The 21,765-nt window shown below is 43.4% G+C and overlaps 1 protein-coding gene and 1 long non-coding RNA gene across 2 annotated transcripts; one reads left to right on the forward strand and one right to left on the reverse strand.

Annotated features, from left to right (window-relative positions):
* Window positions 1–153: 153 nt before the first annotated feature.
* On the reverse strand, window positions 154–12,329 carry LOC103164203. Its single transcript, XR_003482531.2, has 3 exons — window positions 12,240–12,329; window positions 4,619–4,817; window positions 154–821 (listed from the first exon to the last, which is right to left on the reverse strand). It is a non-coding gene; the product is annotated as an uncharacterized LOC103164203 (long non-coding RNA).
* A 5,156-nt stretch (window positions 12,330–17,485) lies between these two features.
* LOC113834157 (low-density lipoprotein receptor class A domain-containing protein 1-like) lies at window positions 17,486–20,845 on the forward strand. The gene is made up of 3 exons (XM_035440514.1): window positions 17,486–17,710; window positions 18,842–18,964; window positions 20,035–20,845. Exons 1-3 carry the CDS (start codon window positions 17,668–17,670, stop codon window positions 20,169–20,171), a joined length of 303 nt encoding a protein of 100 aa, XP_035296405.1. The 5' UTR covers window positions 17,486–17,667; the 3' UTR covers window positions 20,172–20,845.
* The last annotated feature ends 920 nt before the right edge of the window (window positions 20,846–21,765 follow it).

The raw sequence follows: 21,765 nt of genomic DNA on the forward strand, positions 1-21,765 counted from the left end.
GAGGCAGAAGCAGATCGCTGAGTCTGAGGCCAGCCTCGTCTACACAGTGAGTTCCAGGAAAGCCAGGGCTACACAGAGAGATCCTTTCTCAAAAAAAAAAAAAAAAAAAAAAAAAAAAAAAAAAAAAGTTAAAACTGGCCCTGACTCCATATAAGATGCTGGGGAACTGGGCTGACCTTGAGATAAGATTGCTGGTCATATATAAACCTAGCTAATGAGCAACAGGAACCTACACTGCATCGAATGGCTCATTCCCACAGTCTAGAACTTGTTTTGTTTTACAGATAAAAATCTCCAAAGTGGGGCAGGAGAGACAGCTTTTCTGATTCTCAGTACCCACACAGTGGCTGGTAACCATCTGCACTCCAGCTCCAGGGCATTCTACGCCTTCTTCCAGCCTCCAATAGCACCAGGCATGCAAATGCTACCAGATAACATGCAGCAAAACCCCCATACATGTAAGAGTTCTTAACAATTTAAAACCTACGAAGCAACCTGTAATTTCACTCAGTCTGTGGCCTTTAACAAACAGTGACTATTTAATCAGATTCTGTTTCTCCAGATAATCCTCTGGGGGACTTTGTCCCATATGACATTGAAAGAACATGTCACCATGACCTGTTAAGACTTCAGGGAAAGCATGGCTGGGGTTAAGGAAATCACCCTGGTGATTAATCTCCCTTCTTTCATCAGCTGATGGTAAACGAATACAGGTGCCCTGAAGTGTTGGTGACAACGCTTGTCTTACATCACCCTGCTTATATGAGACGGCATAGTGGGTCCAGGAGTCACCTCAGGGAAAGAAGTGGAAAACTGGAGATCTGCAGGAAAAAAGGTTAAGGTTTTAATATGCTTGATCATTATAAAAATAAATGCCTGGGCGTTTAAGGAAAATAGTAGTGGATGGATTTTCAGAGTTTGTCACTCTGAAATTTTCTTTGGAATGTCAGCCTCCTGTATGGGTAAGATTTTATTGCAATACTTTTTAACACTTTTAATTCTGTTCTTAGCACAAAGTGTTCATATATTCTTATACAATTGGTAGATAATAGATAGATAGATAGATAGATAGATAGATAGATAGATAGATAGATGATAGGTGATACACACATACATGCATAAGATAGATGCTTTGTCAGGTTATACCATTTACCATTTATAATCCAGTTGGGGCAAGGAATCTACTCTTAGATCTTAAAAGATTTGCTGTGTGAAAACTAAAATGTTTGCAAATCTGATAGCTTGAAAGAATTGCTACACAAACTCTGGCTATTGTAAACCCATAAGTATTCTTTTTCATCTTTTTTTTTTTTGTGTGTATGTGTGTGTGTGTGTGGCAAGACTCCTCAAATTACTTGCCTAATGACAGTCTCATAAGTTTGCCTTCTCACTAGTAAAATTCCAAATTGTAGCTATACCTTCTTGTATTTTTAAAAATAATTTATTTATTTTTATTTTATGTTCTTTGGTGTTTTGCCTACATATGTGTCTGTGTGAGGGGGTCAAATCCCCTAGAACTGGAGTTACAGACAGCTGTGAACTGTCATGTGGGTGCTGGGAATTGAACCTGGGTCCTCTAGAAGAACAGTCAGTGCACTTAACACTGAGCCATCTTTCCATCCCCAACATTTTTATATTTTGTTGCTAATAAATTTTTAAAATGTATGTGTATTTGTTTCATAACAGAAAGTAACAATAGCCAGGCCTAGTGTCATAGGTCTGTAACCTCAACTCCTTGGAAGGTTGAGGCAGGAAAATTGCAAGTATAAGCCTTCCTGGGCTGCAGTATGAATTCAAGACCAGTCAGACAACTTAGTGAGATTCTGTCCCAAAAGAGAGAGAAAAATATGACTGTGTTTATAGCTAGGTGGTGGGATCCTTGTCTGGCATATGTAAGGCCTCTACATGCACTAGCATGTCCATGGTGCACATACATACATGCAAGGCACATATATATATATATATATATTATATATATATATATATATATATAAAGTAAAATTTAAGTAATAACTTTTTTGAAAAATAACATAGGAGGCTGGAGAGATGGCTCAGCAGTTAAGGGCACTAGCTGTTCTTCCAGAGGTCATGAGTTTAATTCCCAGCAACCACATGGTGGTTCACAGCCACTACAGTGGGATCTGATGCTCTCACTTGGTGTACAGTCATACATGAAGACAGAGCACTCATATGCATAAAATAAATAAATAAATAAATCTTTAAAAAACATAATACAGACACTAGAGAGAGAACTCAAAGGTTAAGACCAATTGTTGCTCTGACAGAAGACCAGGGTTCCATTCCCAGAACCCACATGGTGGCTCACAATGGTCTATAAATCCAGTCCCAGGGGAGCAAATGCCTTCTTCTGCCCTCCAAGGGCACCAGACATGTATGTGAGGCACACATATATGTGCAGACAAAACACTAATACACATAAAATAATAAGAGAAGATAAATCTAAAAAAATTACTTAACATCTATCATGTTATTGAATCCATAACAGAAATCAAGAAATGTTTTCCTACCTAGGCAGTGGTTGAGTACACCTTTAATCCCAGCACTTGGGAGGCAGAGGCAGAGAGGTCTCTGTGAGTTTGAGGCCAGCCTGGTCTACAAAGTGAGTTCCAGGACAACCAGAGCTATTACCTAGAGAAACCCTGTCTCAAAAGAAAGAAAGAAAGAAAGAAAGAAAGAAAGAAAGAAAGAAAGAAAGAAAGAAAGAAATGCTTCACTATTGGTGCTTCTATGGTCTTTTGATTTGAGAGGGTCAGAAGTGTGACTATTACTCTGGGAACAGTTACAATTCATTTCCTGCTGAATTCTCTCAATAAAATGAGTACAGCTGACCCTCTATACATACAGGTCTGGATTCACAGATGCACTTGACTACTAGAAATAACCAAAATAACCAAGATTGCCTCTGTATTGAATATCTGCAGACTTTTTCGCATCTCATTATTCCCTGCAAGCAACTATTTAACCATCCTTCACACTGCATTATCTAGAGATGACGAAGTAGATGAGAAGACGTGGATAAATTGTACATATATACTGGCACACATTACTTTATGGACTTGAGCATCTGTCCATTTGGGCGTCAACTTTAGGAATTACTGGGTCCAGTCCCCTGTGGATGCACAGGGAGGAGTATGCATGAAACAACATGGTATGTTTAGTCTCCAAAATGGCAGATTCACTTGAGTTACTTTATGGGCACATAGTATCTGAAACAATTAGTTATTTTGATATTTTCCCTCCCCCAAGCCAGTGGGGACAGGTTCTAGCAAGATATGTTACATCTCCCAGAATCCACTTGTGAAAAACCTCATAATTATCTTTGTGGTGTTCAGTCGAGCTGTTCATCATCTCTTCCCCATAAAGTATTAGGAGATTTCTCTAAATGTCATTAATTCTTCAGCATGAATTACCCCATGCTACAGTTACCAATACAACTCCCTCTCCCTGGGACCTACATGAATCCGTCTCCCAGGTGATCTCTCCAGAACCATGCATCCTAAAACATCATGTTAATCGATGTCAGGTTCCTCAGATACCAGTTTGTACCAAGGAAGGCTAATGAGCTTCCTTCCTGTTTTCTGCTCTAGAGGTTCCTAGAACAGAGGAGCGGCTTTCACTGAGGCACTGGCCTTCGGGATTCATGGCGGCTCACAGGGTTCACCCACAAAGCCAGGTAACTCTTCCAAGGTGCACTCCCATTACGAAATCTCTTCCTGGGATGTTCTGGGGTTTCCTTGCCACAGAGATGGGCAGTGGTAATAAAGCCAATTGCTGGTGTTCTTGGCTTGGTGAGAACCCAGCTTCTGAGCCCCTCAGATGTTTGAGAAATGGTTGTTAAGAATTTAACAGCCCACCTACCTGGCCGAGTCAGAGTTTAGCATCCCGGCCTTTTCCAGAGAACAAGCCACTCTCTCTGCCGTTCCAGGTCCTGGACCACAACACTTGTATTCATGACAATCCCAAATAGAAACAACCCAATTAGTTTTCAAGATTGTATTTTATTTTAATTATGTGTCTATCTGTGTAAGAGTGTGTGCATGTGAATGCAGATTTCTGAGGAGACCAGAAGAGGGCACATGATCCCCTGAAACTAGAGCTACAGGCAACAGTGAGCCACTCGATGTGATTACTGGGAACCCAGTTGCAATCATCAGCAAAAGCAGCATGTGCCCTTACCACTGAACCATGTCTCCAGCCCTGAGGACCACCCACTGGTTACCTCTCAGGTCTCCAGCCCTGAGGACCCCCACCCCATTGTTACCTCTCATGTCTCCTGCCGTGACAACCACTATTGGTTACCTCTATTGGAGGAATGGGAGTCACACAGGAACATGAGGGCACCCTCAATCTTGCCTTGGGTAGTGATTACATGGAAATGTGTTCAAGGTCAATCACACTGTGCACATCACATTCTTATGCTTTCCTATAGACATTTAAGATAAAAATCTTAAAGTATATGTAAGGAGTCATCCCCATCACAACTAAACTCAGATGGCTGATGTACTTTTGTTGTAGAGTTGCTTCTCTGTGGATAGTTCTTTCTGGTGTGCTACAGTGGAGTAAGAGCTGGAAAGTATTAAACAGTTGATGATACTACCTGTGTCAAAGGCAAGGAAATGGCCGGGCAGCCTCACTGTAAAGTCCACGTGTTCCAGCCTATTCTGTAGCCCGTATGTGTATCATGGCCGTCACTGTGTGAAGGCTTCACCTCTCTTTCAGGTGACAGGAATCTCTTTTCTTCATCCTGCTGGAGATGTACCTTCAGATCAGCATCATAAAAGAGGTGATGTTTCTACCTTTAAAAACAAAAAAAAAAAAACAAAAAACTAGGATCCTCTACAAGAGCAACCCTGCTGAGCTCTTTGTTGAAATCTCAGCTTTCATATATTCTTTTTACTTCACAGAATTCTTTCTTTAGTTGGTTTTAGTGTTTTGAGGCAGGCTCTCATTAGATAGCTCAGGCTGGCCTTGAACTCATGGTCCTCTGTCTCTGCCTCCTGAGTGCTAGGGCCATAGACATGTGCTACCTCGCTGACTTGTTTTCTAAGAATGCTCTTTGTGTGTGTGGTGTCTTCCCGTCTCCTCCCCACACATCATCTCCTGTCCCCAGGGGAGTGTTTAGTGATTAGTTATTTCACATTTTACCCTGCCACCTGAATTAACTTTCCTCAGGTCATCCTCAAAAGCATCCATGTGGACTGGAGATAGAGCCCAGTCACAGACCACGGTGATAGAATGCAGGCAGCCCTCAGTTTGATTCCTGGGACTGCATGTACTGTACATGGTGGCACATGCTTGAAACCCCAGCACTTGGGAGACAGGCAGTTCAAGGCCATCCTCGAAGACCTTGACTACACAGTGAATTTGAGATCAGCCTGGGCTACATGAGACCCTGTCTGGGAAAGCAAGTACACTGCATCTGTGTGATGGTTTAAGTGAGATATCCATCTCCCAGAGATTCAGATGTTTCAATACTTGGTTCCCAGTTGGTGACACTGTTTAGCGGGGTTTAGGAGGTATGGAGGTGTGTCACTGGGGGGTGAACATTGAGGTTTCTAAGCCATACACCATTCCCAGTTTTCTCTCTGTGGTTTACGATGGGAGCTCTCAGCTTGCTTCAGCCACCAGGCCTGTCTTCTGCCACACTTCTCTGGCATGACCATAATGGACCAGGAACTCTTGCCTTCGTCATGACACTTTATCACAGCAATGAAAAAGTAACTAATACTTTCTGTCTGTTTGGGGCCTCCGTCTGTTAAAGCATGCAGAACTTATTCTCTAGTGAAGGGCTTATTCATCCTGACCACGAGGACAGACGTGGAATTGGCTTTTGAGAGCCCCGGGTAGCGTGCACTTAAGCTTGTTTTCTACTTTCTGCCTCACTCTACCTGCAGCATGCCTGCTGCCTCTAAACCCATAGCTCCTGTGCTCTCTAGAAATCAAGCCTGAAGATTCAGTTGCCCCGCTGCCTAGAGAGAGACAGGACCCAAATTCCAGCTGTTCTCCAGACAGACTCCAAAGTGATACCTAATGACTCCCGTCCCACCCCACCCCACCCCCACCCCCTGCCCTGCCCCTGCTTCCATGCTACTCCTCATCCTTGATGCTTTCTGAGAGTAGAGAGGAACAGTTATCTGGCTCTTCATCACACTGTCATAAAGATCTTTAGCCATCACCAAACTAAACTCTTTGAGGTCATTGTCGCTCCTTCTACTTTCAATCACCATGTGCCATAGCTGAGACGGTGTGTCAGCCATTTTTTTTACACAGGAATCACTCTGCCTTTTCTTCCACTTGTCCTAGATCACATGTGAAAGAAAGTGAGCAGAAATACCTTTGTCCTGTCTTCTTAGGAACCATATCCATTCGCTTTCCCAAAGCCAATTGCCAGACACTGTTTGTTCTCTGTAACAAACAAGCATGGAAACTCCTAAACATATTTGCTGTTACCTGAGCTATCACACATCAGCACTTCTAGAACTTTTCACAGTCTGATGTGTACCTAGAAACTCACAAAAATATACTTGGCACTGGGCAGAAAGAGATTTCCTTTTCCTCCATGTCAGCCATCTATCGGTCTGTTCTCACTGCATAGTTTATAAGCACACAAGTCAGTATAATTGAAGGTCCCTGAAAAGCCAGCCAGTCTTCAGAGAAGTTAATAAGACTTGACCCATTCCATGGAGACAAAAAGAGGTAATGGTTCAAAAGCAGCTGAAATGTCAACAGGACTTGCAAAAGGCCAATCAGCAACCCCAGAATAAAAACGCTGAGTTGGTGGTAATCTTGGGCAGCTGAAGACAGAAGTGTATTACAAAGAATTCAAGACAAAGTTCTGGTGCTGAAAAGCTTAGCTTTGATGATCTGGAAAGGCAAGAGAAATAGTCCTGAGCTATTTCCCACTTTAGAAAGATTTTGTTTATCCTTTTTCGCTAGAGTTGGAGCCAAATTTGAGTTAGTTCTTAATATTCCTGGCCACTCGAGCACTCAAGTCAATGGTGCATTTCTGGGAACAGCCTGTCACCACAGACTACAGGCTGAGACAGAAAGAGCCTGTCCATGTGACAAGCTTTCTCCTTTTCATCACTTTGACCAACGACTCTAGGACACTGGTACAGTGCACTGTGTTCTTCCCAGGGACTCCGAGTTCTCAGCTATGCATTGTTTCTTTACCTGCCTTGCTGTGAGAGGCAAGACCCTTAGAGTTGAGTGACCATTCTTAATAAACATTCCAGTCACATTAACACGAAGGCAGACAGAAAAACAAGCTGATGGCACACACCTCTAATCCCAGTGCTGGGAAGTAGAGGCAGACAAATCTTTGAGACTTTAAGAACAGCCTGATCCACCCAGCAGAGCTAGTTTCCAGCAAGCCAGGACTGCATAATGAGTTCCTGCTCCAATACATAAATAAAACACAGAATTAGATGATTCTTGAGAACAAAGACTGAGTCCTTTCATTTGGAAACCCATTTTAGTCCATCTGTGAATCTACTCATTCATCTTATAAGTGATTCCATTTACAATCTCTATAAGATTTGCCACACAGTGAAAAGGCATGAAGCTTTAAAAATCAAATGTCTGGATCCAACTCCTGATGTCATGGTGTTTTTAAAGTCCTCGGTTTTCTTTCTCTGACAATAAAGCTAAGGACTTGTCTTGGCAAGATTGTTTTGAGGGTTTGAAATAATGTACCTAAAGTTACTGGCGTATAATAAGCACTCGATGAAAGGGAGTGGCGGCTGTGACTGTCATACATTATTATGTCGCTGTGTTGAGCCAGACAGGCCTATCCAGCTTCCATATCCACCTAAGGAGGCTGTTTTATCCCTAAAGACTCATTCTCACTACCTTGTGACTGACTCATCCAAACTGAAAGAGGTCTCAGTCCCTGACAAAGACTTTCTCTTTAAACCACAGTTACCTGACTCTGTAAGTAGGCTCACTCGCTTGACCTCTGCCTGCTGTCTTAGTTGCTGTTCTATTGCTGTGAAGAGACACCATGGCCAAGGCAACTTTTAGTAGGCAGGCATGGCACTGGACATGTAGCCTAAAGCAGAGAGAGAGCTAACTGGGAATGGCAGGGACTTCAGAAACTTCAAAGCCCACCCCAGTAGCTCACCTCCTCCAACAAGGCCACACCCCTAATTCTTCCCAAACAGTTCCACCAACTGGAGCCCAAGCTTCAAACAGATGAGCCATTTGGGGCCATTCTCATCCAAACCACCACACCTGCTACGCTCAATTTTGGCACAAAAATCTTACATCACCGACTAATGTCAGATGTCATTTTGCCCTGTCATATTGCCTGGTCCCTCATTCTGCATGCTGGCTATACAATGCTCAGTTCTCTCTGTAATATGTAGAGTTGAGATCTGCCTGTTTTGCCTACTGCAACTATTTTGGATGAAGTTTTTTTTTTTTCTTAAAAGAGTTCACTCCTTATCTCCATGTGTCTGTTTCTTACTGGACAATGCACATGAACTTAACCTCTGATATGGTTTGGATGTCATTTGTCACCAAATATTCACACACTGGGACCTTGTTTCCTGTTGTGGTAGAGCTGAGAGCTGGGGAAGCCTTTTAGAAATCAGGCAAACTATGAAGTTCTTAATACACTCATGGCTGATCCATGAGAAGGGCTAAGAGAACTCCCATGGGTCCTCCGAGCTCTGATGAGAGCAGGTTGCTATAGAAACAAGCTCCATCCCTGAGTGACTCTGGCTTTCTGGTTCAATATGGGATCTCCCCCTCACATGCACTCCCACTGTTGGGACATTGTCTGCCATGCCATGAGGTCCTCACTAGAGCTCAGCCAATACTGCTGCCATGCCCTTGAACCCCAGAGTTAAATAGACCTGTTTTCTCTATAAAGTTAGTCTGCTTCGAGTACTTTATTGTAGTAATATAAAATGTATTAATAGAGTCTTCCCATGCCAGGACATGCCACCCTGAGAGTCCACTTGGTTTCTCTGAAGCTGAGCTACTGCCAGTTGGTATACCGAGCTGGACAAATGCCTTTCTGATGATGGAAGGGGCAGAGCTGGCTCCGCAGATGCAGTTGCCTCCATTGTAGGCTCAGATCTCCTCTACACACCTGCCTCAGCCTCAGGAAACTTCTCTGCTCCTCTTTGCCACCTCAGTGCCCCCAAGGCATTGTCCCCCTGTAAACCTCCACACATCCTTTTAGTATACTACATTACTGAGTCTTCCTATGATGAAAACAGGCCTATCTTGTTTTCCCAGGTCCTTGAGCTTGGGTGAGTGACTCACTAATCTTCTGACAGCCTTCTCTTTAGTGTGAATGGCAGGAACTCCTGGATCAGCTTCTCACACTTATGTGTGCAGTCAATCAGGAGTTTATGCTGACCATGAATTTTGGAGCCTGCCCATCTGATCCTGTTTTCCTGGTGACAACAATACCTGGGACATTTGTTAAATATACATTACCTGGCCTTGCCTCTAGATGCTCCAACTTTGGGTTGAGGCTCTAGAAACGGAAGCTTTGCAAATACTTATCAGGGATGTCGGGGAAGTGTTCCTGCAGGCCCAGATATGTTAGGGAAAGGGGAGTGGTATGAAAGGAAGAAGGGTGGCTGGCGTAGCCATTGCTGGGGGTCACCCAGCTTTTCCTTGGCAGGTGCAAGTCCAGCATCAGGCGTGCCCTGTCCAGCATAGCTTAGTTATGGAAACCTGCCTGGGCTGATGAAGGAATGGACAACGGACAAATACATGTACAGAAAAGCTGGGATCTGATAGAGGGGCACCAACGAGGAGACAATTCAGAACTACCTACTATGTACAGTAGCACAGCGGGAGGGGTTAGATGGTCTCAGTTGGAGGTCCCTATATGTCCCTATAGGGAAACAGTCTTGGTCTCAGGAGGGAGATACTGCCAACATAGGCCACGGACCAGAGGAAGGCTTTGTCTGACCTGAGCCTGACCTAAGGATGGTTTTGCCAGCTCCCATGAGTCTGCAGCATTGGTCCTTGTCAACAATACACGTTCACTCAGGGCCCCTACAGCTCCCCACCATCGCGTATCCCATGCTTGGGGAACGGGAGGCTCCGATCCTAACAATCTTGGTGCCTCATTGGCCTATGGGAACGCTTCATGAGGAATCATCCCTCCAGCCATGCCCCTACAGTTTGGTCTTCCATGTTTGAAACAGGATGATGGCAGCCCTGCGAGAAACATACAGCTTTCCCGAACTCTTGGTGTGGGATTTGTGTCTCTCCAATGAGCTTCAATCGTACCATAACTTTACCCATTTGATCCCCGGGCCCTTCATGTGTAAAATAAGGTTTATTCCACTACATTGAAGCCAAAGCTTTTTTCAAAAGAAGCTGCCAAGCAGAGCTGAAAGTGGGGTTGCATGCAGTAAGGGAAGAGCTGGAGTTTATGTTACTGGAGAGAAGTGCCGGTACTCATTAATGAGGTGCCCTCTAGTGGGAAAGGCAAGCAAGGACCCTGTTTCCTCAAACCCACTTAACCGGTTACTTTGTACTTCTGGGAAATTACCCTAATTGCCACCAAGTTGCCCTCATTTTTAATTTTGTTATGTTATTTTAATGCACGAAATCGTAAATGAGCCGGCGGTGGTGGCGCATGCCTTTAATCCCAGCACCCGGCAGTCAGAGGCAGGCGGATCTCTGAATTCGAAGCCAGCCAGGCCTACAGAGCTTGTTCCAGAACAGCTAGGGCTAAACAGAGAAACCCTGTCTCAAAAAAACAAAACAAAACAAAACAAAAAAAAAAACAAAAAAAAAAAAACGAAAACAAAACCAAAAATCATACATGATGTAGAAGTGTCATGCTTTAGATACTTCGGTTAGTCTGTCCAGGCTGCCTTAACAAAGTACAGCGGACTGGATATTTTCTAACAGAAGTTCTATAGTCTGGAAAAGCCAAGACCCCGGTACCAGCAGATTCAGGGTCTGGTGAGGAACTCTTCCTGCTTGCAGCCTCTCAGTTAGAGTGTATGCTGAATCATGCGGTTTCTGAAGTCTTGATTTTTTTTTTTTAATGAACACTGTTCCTGTTCATGAGGATGGACCTGACCCTCTGGAGCAGTGGTTCTCAATCTGTGGGTCACAACCCCTTGGGTGTTGAATGACCCTTTCACGGGGGTCACCTATCAGATATGCAATATCAGATATTTATATTACCATTCATAACAGTAGCAAAATTACAGTTATGAAGTAGCAATGAAAATAATTTTATGGTTGGAGGTCACCACAGCATGAGGAATTATAAAAAGGGTCACAGCATTAGGAAGGTTGGGAATCATGGCCCTAGAGGCTCCTTCGAAAATGTAAACACTTTTTCACGTACAAGTTTTGGAGGTACACAAACTTTCAAACCATAGCATTTGATATATAATTATAGGACAAGGTTAAAATCCAATTCCACAAAGCTGGTAAACTAGAAATTTGTAATGCTTGTTTAACGTTGATGGGTAAGTGGATGACACTGTTCTGCAGAAACTGCATGGCCACCTTAGGGTTAGTTAATTAGTCATGTCTGATGTTATAATTTAGCTTGTTTTTATAACGTGAGCTTCAAACTACAATCCACAGTATCTGTGTGCACAAGAAAAGACATCCCAGCCTTGTTCATGGTTCAGCAGAAGCAAAGCTTCTCCTCGTGGTTCTGTCAGGGAGGAATGCTGGTATCAGTCTGTGCCAGGGTACTATCATAGTGAAAAACAAATCTGTAAAAATTTGGAGGTTTTGTTTTTGAAGATAGGGTTTCTCTGTTAGCTCTGGCTGTCTCCGAACTTGATCTATAGACCAACTGACCTCAAACCCGGAGATTCCCCTGCCTCTGCTTCCCAAGTGCAGGGATTAAAGGCGTGAGCCACCACGGCTGGGCTTGATTTGTAATTCTTGTAAAGAAGCTCCAGGCCTTTGAACAACTGTCCAGAGATGCTGTGTAGTTGAGCATACAAGGAACGCTACCTCTCTTCCCCTTTTTTGACATTCGGCTCCAAGTCCAATTCTGTCACAAACTAAGTGTTAAAGGCTGGGGCAAGTTTCACAGCTCTGCGTCTGTTCCTCCCACCAATGCTGCATCTCACAGGCTCCTGTTGAAAGTGAGGTAGGGTATTTGAACACATCTACACCTCTAGCCTGGTTACCAAAGGGAAAACACCGTGGTCACAAAGGCAGAAGCAAGCGGCTGGAAATTTACATCTAAAGACTTTAAAGGTGCTAACCTGTCATCAGCAGTAGTATATTATGTGTTTCCGGGTACGCCCAGTCTTTGTCCTGTGAGACGCCCTAACATGCACAAAGTGCTGGCTGGTTCGCAGGAAGCTGACCCAATTGCTCACTGCTGCCCTCTTGAGTGCATAACTTGGATTGCATGGGATGCTGCCTAGCCTGCAAATGAGGAAAAGCCGTGCAGGCCCAAGACAAACGCTTGTGGGCTCTTCAGCTGGACACCTAACAGTCATGCTGTCTGTGAGTGCATGCGCATCTGCTTCTGCCGAACGATTGAAGAGGGAATTGGCACTTCCCACCCTTGCCATCTGCCAGTCCCAGTCCCTTCAGGCCTGCACAAACAAATCATTTGGAATGAAGCCTAACTCTCTCTCTCTCTCTTTCTCTCCTCTCTCTCTCCCTCTCCTCTCTCTCTCTCTCTCTCTCTCTCTCTCTCTCTCTCTCTCTCTCTCTCTCTCTCTCTCTCTCTCCTCTCTCTCTGGTTTTTCGAGACAGGGTTTCTCTGTGTAGCTTTGGAGTCTATCCTGGCACTCGCTCTGGAGACCAGGCTGGCCTCGAACTCCCTGAGATCTGCCTGCCTCTGCCTTCCGAGTGCTGGGATTAAAGGAGTGCACCACCAACGCCCGGCTCTCCCTCTTTTTTTATGAGTAGCGTTTGCATCGATCTTTGAATACACTTGAAATTCTGGCGCTAAATAATCAGTGTCTTATTGAATCAAATTCTTTTCTAACTTGGCGCTCATAAATGCAGCATTTAAAAGAAAGTAATTTCAACTGAGAAGCATGGGTGAGAAGACCCAGCAGGGTTAAGAAGACTACATTAGAACATCTGTTTTTGCACGATGTTTAATCCTATCCTTGAATTTCTATTTTGCACGATGGTTTAATATATATATATATATATATATATATATATATATATATTATAAATATCCATAAGTCCTGAAGGAATGCTAATTGCATTTCATTTAGTTATTTTGCTGATGAAAGAACAGACAATCATAAAACCTTAAGAAGTATTCTAGAAGAGTATATTAGTCTTTAGAGTAACAATTTTTCCCTTTAGAATAATTTTTTGCAGATTTTATTTGAATTAGAAACATAATTGTTTTACATGACAATCCCAGTTTCCTCTCCTTCCCTTCCTCCCCTACCAGCCTCCCCCAACTAAAACCCTACCTATCACATAACCTTTCTGCTCCCCCTGGATGGTGAGGCCTTCCATAGGGTGTCATCAGAGTCTATCGTATCTATCCTTTGGTAGAGTAACAATTTATAGAATGAATCACTATATATACAGAAAGGGGATTCATAAAAATGATATACAGGTTACAGTCCAGCTAGTCCAACAATGATGGAAGGTCCAAAAATCCAGCAGTCATTCAGTCCACAAGGCTGGATGTCTCAGCTGGTCTTCAGTATGTGCCTAAATCCCAAAGTAGGCTCTAATGCCAGTAAAGGAATGAAGTTCCCAGTGGGGTGAGAGTAAGCAGCCAAAGAGCAAAGTGTTTCCTTCTTCCATGTCCTTGTATAGACTGCCAGCAGAAGGTGTGGCCCAGATTAAAGGTGGATCTTCCCAACTCAAAGATCCAGATTAGAAGTGGGTCTTCTGGCTTCCAATGATTGAATTAAGAAAAGACCAACTCTTAAAAGCTGTTCTCTGACTCACATGCTCACTAAGGAGTGTGTAAGTATTCGCATTATGCTGGCCTTCCCCTGTCACCTGGCAGAATGCACTCAGGCAGTACCCTGGTCAGCCCAGGGTTCCATGAGTATTAGTCTGCACGAAGGTGCAAATGACCCTTTAAAAGACAGACTCCCACCCACTAATGCTCTCTTTCTGCTATTTCCTTTCTTTTTCCAGCTCTGCTCTCCTCTCTCGTTCTGTCTCCCTCTGTCTCTGTTTCTCTTTACCTCTTTTCTCTTTCCTCCCTTTTCTCCCTCTCTTTTCTAATAAAACTTCTTACTCAAGCTCTGTCTGCCTGTACCCCACCTCGGGTGCAATGGTCCCCCACGCAGGATCCCCTTCCAGCTTTATGCCATCATTTTAAACAAAAGAACAACAATGTGAGCATGCAGGCACACACACACACACACACACACACACACACACACACACAGATTGTACAGCCCTGACTATATCACCGTTTTATAAATTCATGCACTTAATCTCTAGCGATTGCTCCCTGCCTTTAGGAAGCAGATGCTGGGGTGTGGTGTAGCACTACCAAACACTTAGGTTTCCTGTGATCAATTACACTCTGTAGAAAAGTCTTTGTACCTAAAGCTTTCTTCTGTGTATCAGATAATACGTTAGGACAGAGTGTCAACAGTGAGATGTCAAAGCCCACTATTTCACAGGGGCCTCTACTCTGTAATGACTTGCTCTCTTTCATGTCTCTCTGTGTTGCTGTGACAGGTCACAGCTGCCTTCCCACCAGAAAATGTCTTGTGACTTCCTGTGTGGCATTTCTTGTACTTGGAGTTGTCGTCACAGTGATTGCTGTTGGGATCACCTTTGGGAAGCCTGCAAGTATGTGTCACCACACACATGTATTTACACTGCGGATGTTCCAAAGTGGGTGAACCTACTGATGGGGAGTGGTTGGCATGTGCTATGTGCCAGCCATCAGCCATTTTGCACATCTCTTGCTGTCCTCAACTCCGGGAATGTGCCTATTATGGGCAGTTATGAAGGACACTCAGGGAGAAAGACAGCTTGCCCTGGATCATGTAACTGTGAAGTAAACAAGAAAGCGTTCTGACTCAGGTCAGCCCAATTCTTAAGTATACACAGGATACGGTCTCTACCTTCAAGGAATTTCCACTGTAAATTGGGCAATGGGTGGCGGAATACCGTATAATTAGAAATTAGAGAGAACTCAGCAAGCACCAGTGATGAAGGGACATGGAAATGAAAGAATTGAAACTGGAACTGAGCCTTGTAGGGACCCTTGAGTTTAGACTGTTTCGGGGGCACAAAGGACACGGACTTTGTCTTGCATCAAACCTGAGGTACGTGAGGAAGAGATATGAAAAATAGTGTTAAGAATCCAGTTCAGGTGTAGGGGGAGGGGCAGGTGGGTCACAAGCTCAAGTCAGCCTGGACTACATAGCAAGATTATCTCAAGACCAACCAACCAACCACAAACAAACAAAAAGTGGCCTCAGTGGATGAGGTCACACTTGCTGCCAAGCCTGATGACCTGTGTCATTCAGCCCCACATGGCAGAAGGAGAAAATCAACTCCTGCAAATGGTTCTTAGAACTCCACGTGAGCACTGTGGCTGGCATGTGCACACATGCACACAAATAAATAAATAAATGTAAAGGAATTAAAAACAAAACCTCATAGTGAGAAATGGGTATTGTCTAAAAAGTAAAACCATTGCAATTATACACATACACACGTGTATAACCTAGCTCCCTCCCCTACCTTGCCTCTGCTGTGATGTGCTTTTCTTCCATTGCTCATTTGGGTAACTCCTAAGGGTAAAAGACCAAACTCAGATGTCCCCAGGATCTCTCTATACTAGACAGTCCCAGCCACTAGACTCTGGATCCATCACTCTGCTTTCCCAACAGCCTAGTTAAGGTCAGTACTGCAGAGACACTGGAGCCAGCCCATGCTGTAGGATGTGGGCAGTGCTTCAGTGAGGAACTTTGCACACAGACCTTCATTAAATCTGTCCTGCCGTGGACATTAGACTTTCTTCAGGGTTTAATGTTCCCCACCTGTGCTTGACTCTGCCCTTCTCCTTCATAGGCATTGCCCCAGGTACTAACTTCCCACCAGAGTCACATCTCATTCCATCCTAGTATCAATTTTTCAGAGGGTCCAAACTGATATCAATTCCTTCAGATGACCAGAACTAAGGATTCTTGTTTCTGAAACCACAATGCCTTTACCAATTGGATCTGTTTTTATCTGCCTCTTAATTGTTCAAGTTGAAAATGCACCATCATCAAGTAAACTCCAAGCCAAGTACCTCAGATATCGCCCCCACTGTGTACCCCTTTGCACAGCTGAAAGGGATTATGGGGGAAGACACAACTATGCTGAGATACAAGTGTCACCAGTGTTGTGGAATATTATTTTAGCTAGGCAAAGATGTCCCACTTGTTTATGCTACTGAACATTACTTTTAACTGTGTAAAAGTGTATTACATATGTTTATGCTGCATTTGTTTAATTATGTAACAAAGTGTTGCATTTGTTTCACTTTGCCTGCCTAAGACACCTGATCAGTCTAATAAAGAGCTGAATGGCCAATAGCTAGGCAGAGAAAAGAAATAAATAGGAGAATTCTAGGCTTGAGAGAATAAAAGGAATAAAGAAAGAGAACAGGGAGAAAAAGAGGGAGAAGCCTGGAACAGAAGCCAGGCAGCTGCTAGAAAGACACAAAGACAGCAGGAAAGTAAGAATGAAAGGTAAAAAGCCCCAAGGCAAAAAGTAGATAAAGAGAAACAGGTTGGTTAAAGTTAAAAGAGCTAGCCAGAAACAAGCCTAAGCTAGGCCTAGCATTCATAACTAATAAGCCTGATACACACCAGTATTTCTATAACTTCCATCAGTTTGGTTTTTTTTCCCATAGCACTTGAGATTTTTAAAAAGACCTTTCCCTTTCAAATAGGTAGATTCCGTTATATTTTAAAATACTATCATGTGGGGGCTGAGGGTGTAGCCCAGTGGTAAAATACTTGCCTAGAATATAGGAAGTCCTAGGTTTTATCCCAGCTCTACAAACTTGTGGAGGCCTGGTGTCACAAACTTGTGATCACAGTACTCCAGAGGTAGAGGCTGGAGGATCATGTTCAATGTCAGTGATTCGAAAATCAATCTGAGCTAAGACATGTTGTCTCATCATTGGTCATCATCATCTTAATCAGAGGCGAGGTTGTAACTTGCTGGTAGATCCCTTTCCCAGTATTCGTAAGAACCTAAGTTCAATCTCCAGGACCTCCAAAACAAAAATCTTAATTTAATTTTACTCACAATACGACCATGAGGTTGACATAGCAAGTTACCTCAGCTAAGAAAAATAATAGACAGGACTGTAATATCCAATCCGTTACAGAGCTCATACCGGGGACCAGGCCTGTTGACCTCTCAGCTGCCTGCCATTACCTCTTGCTGGGACTGAGTCTACACTTGTTTGCCAGATGCCAATGGTTTTGAGGGAAAAGGAAGAACCATCAAGTTAAGAAGGCCTATCTCTGGAGAGTTTTGGAGTATGGGTGGGAAAGAAAGAAGGGGGAAGAAATATTGGGGACAGTGGCACAAAGCAGGTGAGGATACCTGGCATTCTTGCATCTTTCAGATCAGCTGTCTCACCAATGCAGAACAGCTTCACAGCAACCAGGCTTCCTGTGTGAGGACCACACCACTTGCTTGCTGCCCTCTCTGCTTTGTGATGGCAAGATGGACTGTGGATATGGTGGAGATGAATCTGCCACCTACTGTGGTGAGGTGGACTGAAGTTGGTTGTTTTTAGTCTCTTATTCTTACTCTTTGAGGACCTGCCACCCAGCTCCCAAATAAATACACAGAGGCTTATTGTTTCTTATGAATGCCTGCATTAGCTTGGCTTATTTCTAGCCAGCTTTTCTTAAATTATCCCGTCTAAATTTTGCCTCTGGGCTTTTACCTTCCTCTATCCTATATACCTATTTTTACTTTTTACTACATGACTTGCTGTGTAGCTGGGTGGCTGGCTCCTGCTGTCATTTCTCCTTCTTCTCCCCCCCCCATCTCTCTCCCCAGATTTCTCCTCCCATTTATTCTTTCTGCCTGACAGCCCTGCCTATTTCTCTCTGCTGCCTAGCTATTGGCCATTCAGCTCTTTATTAAACCAATCAGGTATTTTAGGCAGGCAAAGTAACACAGCTTCACTGAGTTAAATAAATGTAACCTAAAAGAATGCAACACATCTTTGCATCATTAAACAAATATTCCACAGCATAAATGAACAGAACCATCAAGTTAAGAAGGCCTATGCCACCAGGCAGTGGTGGCACACACCTTTAATCCCAGCACTTGGGAGGCAGAGGCAGGTGGATCTTTGTGAATTCGAGGCCAGCCTGGTCTACAGAGTGAGATTCAGGACAGTCAAGCCTACACAGGAAAACCCTGTCTGGGGGGTGGGGAGGAGGGGAGCCTATGCCTGGAGAGTTTTGGAGCATGGGTAGGAAAGAAAAAAAAAGGAGAAGAAATAATGGGGACAGTGGCACAAAGCAGGTGATATCCAGCATTCTTGCAGCTTTCAGATTGGATGTATCACCAATTCAGAACAGCCCTATGATGGATTAGGTATACAGTCCTGTCTATTATTTTCTTAAACTAATATTCTACAACAGTAGACAAAGTAAAGAACAATAGCCAGGGCTGGGCAATGTGGCCCATGTGTTTAATCCCAGCACTTGGGAGGCAGAGGCAGGTGGGTCTCTGAGTTCACGGCTAGGTCTACACAGTAAGACCCTGTCTTTAAAGCAGTAGGGTAGTAGTAGTAGTAGTAGTAAGATAAACTTCAGAACTACCATTTAAACATTTTCATGAATAATTTTTCCACTATAAATAATTTATTTATACAATATAGGTCAAATGCCCAACAGTCTCCCACCAAACTTGATTTTCAAGTGTCCCAACCAGAAGACATGGATATATGTGGACAGGGTGTGTGACACAAAGAATGACTGCGGTGACTGCTCAGATGAGTCAGGTAAAAACGAAAATTCCATAGTTGATCTTTTTAATGGGTTCTGGGAGTGGCTGCCCTTACACTTCAATTACACAAATTAGCCCTAACTTAGAAACCTTCTACAGGGGATTTACACACACAGACTAAGAAATTCTATCATTCCCTAGGCCGCAGGGAATGCCAAGGTAGAGAGCAGGCTTAGGCAGGCTGAGGATCCTGGCTTCCATTCCTAGCCCCACCACCAAAAACCAATAGGAAGGAGATAGACAGGGAGAGAAGAAAGGAAGATAGCAGGAGGAAACAAGAGGGGAAGGAGGAAGAGGGAGGGAACTATATTATTTCATTAGTTCATGTCTATTTCAAGTAGACAAGTTCTCTAGCAAGAAAGTTAACAAAGTCAGTTTTGCAAGAAAATGTTAACAGAAAGCTCTCATCTATTATCAACTTTCACTTGGGTTTCTCTGGCAATTCTTCAAGATATACAAAAGTTTTGTTCAGTGTTTTAGCTCTCAAAAAACTAGTTGTTAACCTGGTCATTTCTTCCTCACTTTCATCCTTGTCCCCCATCATGTTCCCAACATGGCTTAACACTGAGCTGCAAAGATCCCTACTTCACAAGCAGGCAAGACCCCAACCCGTAGGCAGTCCAGTGCATGATGGCTCCAACTGATACACTGGAAGCGGCATCAGAAACACACAGATCTGCTCTTTGCCAGTGGTGGAGGGTAGAATGAAAACACATTTTTGTAGTTAGGAAGGAGAGGGATGGATGTGTGAAGAGGGCCTTTGCTTCTGGCTAGCTGACAATTAGCAAAGGCCTGTTCCCCTGCTGACTGATTGCCCCAACTCAAGGGGACCCTTCCCTGTTTACTCACCATGTCAGTATGTTTAGTTTGGGCTGATGGGTAGAGGCAGTTTCGTCTCTGGCTTTTCAAACTATGTGTAGAATCTTCAGCAATCATCTGCTGATTTTCCCATGATAGTTTCACTGATTTTTTTTTTAAACCTAAAGGGTTATTTCTTGTCCAATAGTATTTTTTTCCCAGTTGACATTTTAAGTTATGCTTTTAAAAATAAATACAATTGTCTAGTTTCACAGTGCCCAGCGTGCTCAGGCTGGAGATGTGATACTGTTTTCTTCGCTGACTGTGCCTGCATTCCCAGAAGTCGCTGCAGAAACGGCATCCAAGACTGTACTGACTGGAGTGATGAAAACCTGTGTGATTAGGTTTATAATCGAGGTTTCAGAAAAGCTGAAAAATGCTTCTTGCCCTAAGACTTCTCTCAAAGTATCGGCGTGTCTGTCTTCCATATTTACCTTCTTGGAATGTAGGGAAGGAAGAACCTGTGCCTCGTTAACCAAGAAAACTGGCAGAAATCAGATGCAACTTTAGGTCCCTGTTCTAAATTTGTTTGCAAATAACCACAGGGTTATGTGGGAAGCACACACATGTACTCTTGTTTTAACCAGTATGAAAACAGTTACCCTAAGAACTTTTAGATGGAGATGCCTAGTTCACTAGTGTTTAATAGCCCTGGTCCCAGATCTAGCAGAAAATTAAATTTTTAAATGTTTTTAAATTAGTATATAAAGTATTAGAAGTCATTATGGCATTTTTCAAAGTGTGTTTTAAGTAGATAGCCTCCATGCTCTTTTGAACTTCCCCTGTAGTCTCCTTCCCATGTGTCCTTTTTGTCTCCATCTCCTCCTTCCTCAACATCTCTTTACCCTCTCTTGGTCTCTTCTAGCTTTTGAAGGCTTTATGTTAATATTGTGTTCAGGTATATATTACAAGCTAGGATCTGCATATTAGAGAATGTAGTTTTTATCTGAGTTTGGGACCCATTTTCCTGGAATTTTTATCTTTCTTCACAGTGGAATAAAATTCCATTGAGCATCTATACCACAATTTTCATTATCCATGTGTGGATGATCATCTAGCCTGGCTCCATTTCCGTGCTACTGTGAACATAGGAGTAATGAACCTGAATGTACAAGTATCTTGGTAGGATACACAATTCTGAGTACATATAGCCAGGAATAGTATAGCTGGGTCACATGGTAGTTATTTTGGGGGAAACACCCTTACTGATTTCCATAATGGCTGTCATCATTGGCACTCCCTGCAATATAATTAAGGGTTCCTCTTTCCTACATCCTTGCCAGAATTTGATGTCAGGTTTCTTGAAGGTGGCTGTTCTGACTGGGCCAGGTGCAACCTCTAAGTAGTTCAATTTGCATTTCCCTGAAGGCTAGGGAGAAAACCAGCCTTAACAGTCAAGAAATCATCAGCAGACCAGAACAGTCTCCTTCAACCTTCAAGGTTCTAACGTGATTGTGCTGTCCTTCACCAGTAGTAACCAGAAACTGTAGACAAAGAAAACTGCAAGGATATGGTAGATTGTGCTACTGTTACTAACACTACTCTAAACAACCCTATGACCACCCCAGTGACAGTGCTGTCCTCTGGCTGATGTAGTCTGTGGTATTATGTGCATCACTTCCGAGCCTAAGTTTGGGGAGCCAGCTGGTGATATGCCACCTTTTCTATCACAAGGCTGGCAAGGTTCTAATTAAACGCTGCTCCTGCAATAAAGTAGAACAGAAGCAAACAAGGCATCAAATGTGACGAGCCTTTGGAGCTTTTTTCTGATAATAGAGATTATGAAGGAAAATGTTTCCTTATTAATCCACAGCTACCAACACACTATCACTCAATGAAAAACCAGCAAAAACACTTGCAGAGGCTGAGGAATCAACTCTGGTTAGTGACAGACCCAGCTGGAAACCCTTCCTACAGACCTAAATCACAGCCAGTCAG

This window comes from Cricetulus griseus, chromosome 2, assembly GCF_003668045.3.
Source record: "Cricetulus griseus strain 17A/GY chromosome 2, alternate assembly CriGri-PICRH-1.0, whole genome shotgun sequence".
In the NCBI taxonomy this organism is placed as follows: domain Eukaryota; kingdom Metazoa; phylum Chordata; class Mammalia; order Rodentia; family Cricetidae; genus Cricetulus; species Cricetulus griseus.